A 7,486-nucleotide genomic window follows, 5' to 3' on the forward strand; every position below is an offset into this window, starting at 1 on the left:
CCACCACACCCATCTGTGTGTGTGTGTGTGTGTGAGTGTGTTTGTGCGATTGAGTGTTGTCTGACCGTTGCTGCGTTGTGTTGGTTTTTTTCCTGTTCTGCAGATAACACAGCTGTCCCACAGAACTGGTGAGTTATTCGTCTTTATACTACTCAGATTATATTGTTCAGCGTTCTGTTTAGACAACTCCGCAAACTCAAAAGTGTTGAATAGCATAAAAAAATCCAAGATGAAGTTCTGCAATATAAAAAAAAAAAAACTTTTCTTGACATTTTCTTCTTAAATTTGCCTTTTTCATCCACAAAACTTTTTTTTTTTTTTACCATGATATATCCCTGGTGTGAATTTAGACGTGTTTGTCTGTATTGTCTCCATTGTGTTTCCAACAAGCCTTTCTCAGTTTTTATGTAATTGAGTTTGTGACTCATTTTGGTAAAAACTCAAAACATGTCATATTTGTTAGCCGGATTTCTCGTAAGAGCGGGTTTAATGGGTTAGACGTCTGAGTGGATACAAGTGATATATGTAAATTAAATTGTAATATATGCATATATATATATATATATATATATATATATATATATATATATATATATATATGAAGAAAGCCTAGTTCGGAGCTTTAAATTTTTGTTTTCTCTTCTCTTCCAGCCTGCAGAGAGCATGAACGACCAGACGACTCCGGTTCCGTCTGTCCAAACATCGGCCCCATTTGTTCCTAGGTTTCCAGACCTCGTCACCAGGATCGGACAGAAGGGTTTGTATATTCTTACAATGGTTTTACGTCCAGTGTTTACTGTATCTTTATGATATTGGGGGGGGGGGGGGGGGGTCTTTGTTATGAACTCTCTATCTGGGCTGGCTCTTTGTATCCATAGTTGTTGTTGAGAAAAAGTCATCTCAATTTTATTGATCACCAAAGACAAATTATAGGGAACTCTGCACATTTGGGTTGAAATATGGTCTTAATCAAAAATCCTAATGAAATAATGAAAAGTGTAGTGTTTGCCCCAAGGCTTTTGTAAAGTTATACACATATAACTGGGCAATGACTAGTAATATACAAACAGACTATTCAATTTTTAGAAAAAGTATTTTTTAGCCAGACAATTTATTGTTATTCTTTAAAAAAAACTTTACTTTAAGAAAAGCTAAACATTTTGGACATTGCAGTGATCTGATGTGAGATTATAACCAACACTGAATTATTCCCAAATATTCACATAAGAATAAAATTATCTAAACCAAGTGAATATTATAGTATAAATTAGGCTATTAAGCTGAAATGTCAAAACGTTTTTACCTTTTATTTATGTTTATGATGGTTGGTAAGTTTAAACTTAAGTCTGCCTCTTAGTCAGGCTAATGATAAAGGCGACTATCGTGATAAATGTGCATTTCGTAGTACAAGCATGGGTGAACCATAGGACGCCCATTTATGGAATAACCTATTACCCACGAGAGAATCCCAGATTTTATAAATATATATACACACTGATACTCCATATATATATAAATGGGGTAAATATACGTTGAATTTTTGTAAAAATGAAGCGTATGTCAAATGGCCGCCAGCATACTTTTCTAAAAAGGGGGATCCTAAAGTACATCCACGCCAAATTTGGTACTTATACTTAAAAATACATCCTCTGTCTAAAATAGAAACCTAACGGCCAATTTGGCTAAATCAATGTGCACATTTATACAACCTAAGCCTAAACACTTAGCATGTAGGTGACATCTGTGACAAGAGAAGCTTATACGTTAGATTTCAACTGTGAGGCAGTTACCGCATTTTTCCAACCTTGAAGCTCATCGGAATATAGAGCAAAACTCTACTTTATACATATATGTGGCCTGTTATCAAAAACGGAAAGTAAATGGTTTAAATTTTAGACCTAGAAGTTCATCAGATTAAAAGGTTCAATTAAAAAAATGAGACTTAACTGTTTATTCGTATACATAAAAAAAAATCATTCAAAAAAATAAGTTAAGGGGCCTTATAGTCCAAAAATACCGTAATCCTAGCAATGTTAGTAAGATGAATGCTAGCCTGTTTAAGGAGATATAGCTCAAAATGCCAATTTTTGAAAAGATGTTAAATCATTTATAATCACCTAATGAAATAAAAAAAAGTTTAAAAAAAACCTTCATTAGCATACTAATGTTAGCCCTAAAATTTTAGTCAAAGCATCAAAGTTTTTTTTTTAAAGAAATTAACTAAAAATACAATCATTAATTTTACATTTGTGCATATAGAAAGACAACTGCTATTTTTAAACAGCTTAGCATAGTTTAAGCTTACTTTTACATTAGTTAACGGTAATTTAAGATAATGGTCTAAATGTTTTCTTGTTTGTGGGACATACATTTTGTTTGCAGAAAAAATAAAAACATTTTGAAGAGTTTGACACTCATACGGTTGTAGTTATATTTGCAGCAGGGAGTGTCTTATCGGCCTGAAGGGACTGTGAAATTGACGTCTCGGAGGTGTGTTGCCGTGGAGATAAGAGCGGACGCACTGATACCCAATGGCCCCGGTTTCCACAGCAGGGCTGAACAGGGCCAAACCAGGCTTAAAACAGCCAGGTTTCCCTGGAAATTACCTTCAAACAAACACTGTTAAAAGGACGAGACCCTTCTTTTGATTATTGAATGATAAAACCTAAAAATTGGAGTCGGAATATGGAATGACAAGTGTGTCAAAAAAAATCACAAAGAAACTCTAGTACATAAATACATTTTCACAGAATAATTTAAACCTACTCTTAGGACTATTGACGTGACTCTTCTGTAAACTATTCAACGATAAAATGTAAAAGCTGAAGCCTGATATATGGAATGAAAATTGTGTCAAAATAATGAAAATCAACACACCATCAAATAAATTTAAACACAACAATTTAAACTTATATAAGCAGTTCCTGTATAATAATAAAGACAAATTATTCAAAGACAAAACCTATGAGCTGAAGTCTGATGTATGGAATGACAAGTGTGTCAAAATAATGAAAATCAACAGACCATTAAATGCATTTAAACACAACAATTTAAACTTATGTAGGCAATTCCTATATAATGAAGACAAATTATTCAATCATAAAACTTAAAAAATAGATTTAAACACAATAATTGAAACTCATATGGGCTTTTCCTTTGTAATTAAGACAAGATGACAAGACTCTGTACATTTTAAACGATAAAACCTAAAAATTGTGGTCTGACATATAGAACGACAACTGTGCCAAAAAATTAAATTCACGAAAAAACTATGTAAGCAAATAAACTTCAACAGAGTAAAGTAAACTTTTATAGGGTGTTCTTGGATAATTAGGACAAATTTACGCGACTCTTTAAGTTATAATAAACCTAGTAAAACCTAAAAATTGGAGTTTTACATACGGAATGACAAGTTTGTCACAAAAAAAAATTAAATAAATACATTTTACCAGTATAATTTAAAATTATATGGGCTCTTAAAAAAATTGACATGACTCTTCCTTGAGTAATATATTGAATGACAAGTGTGTCAAAATAAGGAAAATAACCAAAAACTTTAAATTGTTTTTTTAAACTAATATAGGCTTTTCATATTTAATTTAGACAAAATTTACGCGACTTTTTAAGGTATTAAACGATAAAACCTAAAAACTAGACCCTGAAAAAAATTTAATAAACAAATTTAAACAGCACAGTTTAAACCTATAAAGGCTGTTCTTATATAATTCAGACAATTTGGCATTAATTATAAGTTTGCATGTTTCATGCTTTTCGTGGCTTTGATATTGGTTTTGAGCATTTTATAAACAGAATGTTAATTAATAAACATGTTATGATGTCCTACAGATATCTATGCTCAAACTGAGGACTTTGCTGCTTTAATTGGAGGTAGGAGCTCGTCTTCTACTCCATGAGAAATCATTTGAACTCCATGTATGTGGAGAAAATTCTATTCCCAACAGTATCTTCTTCCTTTTGTGTTCCTTATTTTCTATTCTGTTCTGATGGTTTTGCTGGCAGGAATCATCAGCGGCGTCCTGCTGACCTTCATCTGCACAATCGCAGTGCTGCTATGGTGTCTGTCCAGACAGAAAGGCTCCTACGCCACCAATGAGACCGACGAAGACGAGGACGAAGGCGACGGCCAGTCTGTGGATTCCGATTTCGAACTCCAGTCCAAGAAACCCCTGAAGGCTGAGGATGACTGAAGAGAGAGGAAGAGATCGGAAATCCGATCCAGGACTGAGGACCTTTGAAGGGATCAGTTTTTAAACGTTTTAACAAGTTTAGGGATTAAACTTTAACTAATGAAGCATCAAGCAGTAAATGATTAAAAAAAAATCAACTTTTAATGTCCTTGAATGAAAAAAATATCAAACGTTTTTGTACCACAAAAGATTTTCCTATGGTTTGTCTTTAAGATAGTTTTGGACGCCGTCATCATCATCATCCGCATCTTACCGTGGCTGAGACCAGACTTCGCAGCAAAATGAAATCATTCGAAAATAAAAATAAAAAAATTCCATCAAAATGGTTCATAGTTGTTTATAGTGAAGCGTTCTTTTCTAAATAAATCTTTCAGATTTGCTTTTTTGTAGTTATTTCAATTCTGATATTTATAATAAATGTTTTTTTTCCCTCCTGCTTCTTTTCTTTCTGTTCTCTGGTGGGACCGCCCCCCCCCCATGACATCATCTGACATCTTGAAACACGGAAATGAAGAATTTGACATTTCTCTTCCAAATTCAAAACCTAAATTGTGACTTTTTGGAGATATTATGAAGGCAGCGGTCCTTTGATTTCAATCAGCAGGAAATTCTCTCTTCTATCATTATTGTGTTATGGTGTCAAGATGGTTTGGTAATTTGATTTTCAGGAACAAACAGCGTTTACAGGAAAGGTGCTGTTTTATCCTCGGTTAAGGGTCAAGGAGCCTAAAGCAGGATTTACACTGCTTCATCATCGTTGCATTGCTTCATGGTTGCGTTGCGCCATGGGTGCGCTGTGTCATGGTTGTGCTGTGACTTGTTTGCGTTGCATCATGATTGCACTGCATCATGGTTTCATTGTATCATCATTGCGTTGCTTCATGGTTGCATTGTTTCATGGTTGCTTTGCATCATGATTGAGTTGCATCGTGGTTGCGTTGCTACATGGTTGCGTTGCGTCATGGTTGCATTGCTACATGGTTGCGTTGCGTCATGGTTATGTTGCTACATGGTTGCGTTGCGTCATGGTTATGTTGCATCATAGTTACGTTACGACATGGTTGCATTGCGTGATGAATATGTTGCGTCATGGTTTTGTTGTATCATCATTGCGTTGCTTCATGGTTGCATTGCTTCATGGTTGCATTGCTTCATGGTTGAATTGTTTCATGATTGCTTTGCATCATGATTGCATTGCATCATGGTTGCCTTGCTACATGGTTGCGTTGCTACATGGTTGCGTTGCATCATGGTTATGTTGCATCATGGTTGCGTTGCGTGATGGTTGCGTTGCATCATGGTTATGTTGCATCATGGTTACGTTACGACATGGTTGCATTGCGTGATGAATATGTTGCGTCATGGTTTTGTTGCATCATGGTTGCGTTGCGTGATGGTTGTGATGCATCATGGTTGCGTTGCGTCATGGTTGTGTTGCGACTTGTTTGCGTTGCATCATGATTGCATTACATCATGGTTTCACTGTATCATCATTGCGTTGCTTCATGGTTGCATTGCTTCATGGTTGCATTGCTTCATGGTTGAATTGTTTCATGATTGCTTTGCATCATGATTGCATTGCATCATGGTTGCCTTGCTACATGGTTGCGTTGCTACATGGTTGCGTTGCATCATGGTTATGTTGCATCATGGTTGCGTTGCGTGATGGTTGCGTTGCATCATGGTTATGTTGCATCATGGTTACGTTACGACATGGTTGCATTGCGTGATGAATATGTTGCGTCATGGTTTTGTTGCATCATGGTTGCGTTGCGTGATGGTTGTGATGCATCATGGTTGCGTTGCGTGATGGCTGTGATGCATCATGGTTGCGTGGCGTCATGGTTATGTTGTGTCACGTTCGTTATTACATTTTGAATTTTTTTTTTTGAGCCACTTAAGAGATTTTGGCCCCATTCATTTTTTAACGTTTCTTGCGCTTTGATGTCATCATCTTTTGGTGGGAGGGGGGTCGTTCACTGTGTCGAAAATTATTTTTCAATGTGTACCAGGTGCGTGCAAATTTTGGTGAGTTTTTGCTAAAAGTTGCAGTAAAAAAGAAGAATTGCAAAATCAATCTGGTCCAAGGGCAGAGGTCTAGTAAAAGTTGTGTTTGTCTAATTTTTTTTTTACGAAGTTTTTCGGAGTTTCAAGTTAGTGCTAACATGTTGCAATGAAGATTCTAACAATTGTCAAAATGGTAGCAGTTGGATTTAAAGCTTTAGCTACAATAGAGGCCATTGGGGACTGGAGGTGTTTCTGGATCAGGGGTGTCCAAACGTTTTACCAGGAGGGCCAGATTTGTGGAGGTGAAAATGTGTGAGGGCCAACCAATCGACCTGCATTCTTTGAACCCCAAATAATAAAATAAACACTGTCAAATTAAAACCAGACTGCTAGATTTAAGCCAATCACAATCAAGAAATCGTACACACAGTTTTTAGAAAGAGCTGGGGGGGGTTCACATATTATTGATTTCATTACAGGAGCATGTGGCCCGATTAATATTTGAATGTGGGCCTCATACGGCCGGACTTTGGACATACCTGGCATGCAGTAGGTACTCTGGCTATGTGGTGCATGCTAACCGTTGGCTCTTGAACGCACGTTTAGCCCATGGAGTTGATGCAGGAGAAGAAGGGAGGGGTTCTTCTTTTTCCTTTTTCTACCGTTTACCAGTGCATGTGTGCCACCAATAGTTGGAAGAGGCTCGGTACGAAATGTCGTAGTGGTGCAAATTTCGCAAATCTTATTTCAGATTTTTTTCCAAAATATGAAAAACGTAGTGTTGTATAATTCTGTCCGAACACAAACTCCAATTATTAATTTCTCCTCCATAATACATTTTTTTAAACAGTTGGAATGAATTAAAAGACAGATGTCATCCATACCTCACTACCAAGTCCCAGTCCCTGATTGGTCAAAGTTCCACTTGGTTTACATTGGAACGCTCGTTTTGTACGTAGAGCCCTAAAATCGACTGAAAAAGCTATGTGGCTACGCGTGAACACAAACGTTTTGAACTTGGAAAACCGAAATCAGCACCCAGCTAGCAAGGCCAAGTAGGCCCCATATGGTCAAAAGTGGCCAGAAAATGTGGGTTTGTCCGCCGTTTCCACGGTGGAGCTCGCTACAATGTCCACCAGTGAGCCAACCCCACTCAGTGCCCACTTTAGCCAATTTGGGGCAAACAAAGGTGGGGCCCCATTTTCTGCCCACTTTTAAGCCATATGGCCCACTTGACCTTGCTGGCCGGGCATTTACATAGGCTTTTTATT

General features: G+C 36.8%; 1 protein-coding gene across 1 annotated transcript; it reads left to right on the top strand.

The window, feature by feature from the left end:
• LOC105355183 (cell adhesion molecule 4-like) lies at positions 1-4,644 on the top strand. Its single transcript, XM_023964147.1, has 4 exons — positions 1-128; positions 652-757; positions 3,847-3,888; positions 4,021-4,644. The coding sequence occupies exons 2-4, from the start codon at positions 664-666 to the stop codon at positions 4,206-4,208; spliced, it is 324 nt and encodes a 107-aa protein (XP_023819915.1). The 5' UTR covers positions 1-128; positions 652-663; the 3' UTR covers positions 4,209-4,644.
• Positions 4,645-7,486: the final 2,842 nt, after the last annotated feature.

This window comes from Oryzias latipes, chromosome 2 (assembly GCF_002234675.1).
Source record: "Oryzias latipes chromosome 2, ASM223467v1".
Taxonomy (NCBI): domain Eukaryota; kingdom Metazoa; phylum Chordata; class Actinopteri; order Beloniformes; family Adrianichthyidae; genus Oryzias; species Oryzias latipes.

Bases quoted from the DNA above. Each gene is read 5' to 3' on its own strand.
- LOC105355183 (XM_023964147.1), top strand. From the start codon at position 664: ATGAACGACCAGACGACTCCGGTTCCGTCTGTCCAAACATCGGCCCCA. The intron at 758-3,846 runs GTTTGTATATTC...GATGTCCTACAG, and splicing joins CACCAGGATCGGACAGAAGG to ATATCTATGCTCAAACTGAG. The intron at 3,889-4,020 runs GTAGGAGCTCGT...TTTTGCTGGCAG, and splicing joins CTTTGCTGCTTTAATTGGAG to GAATCATCAGCGGCGTCCTG.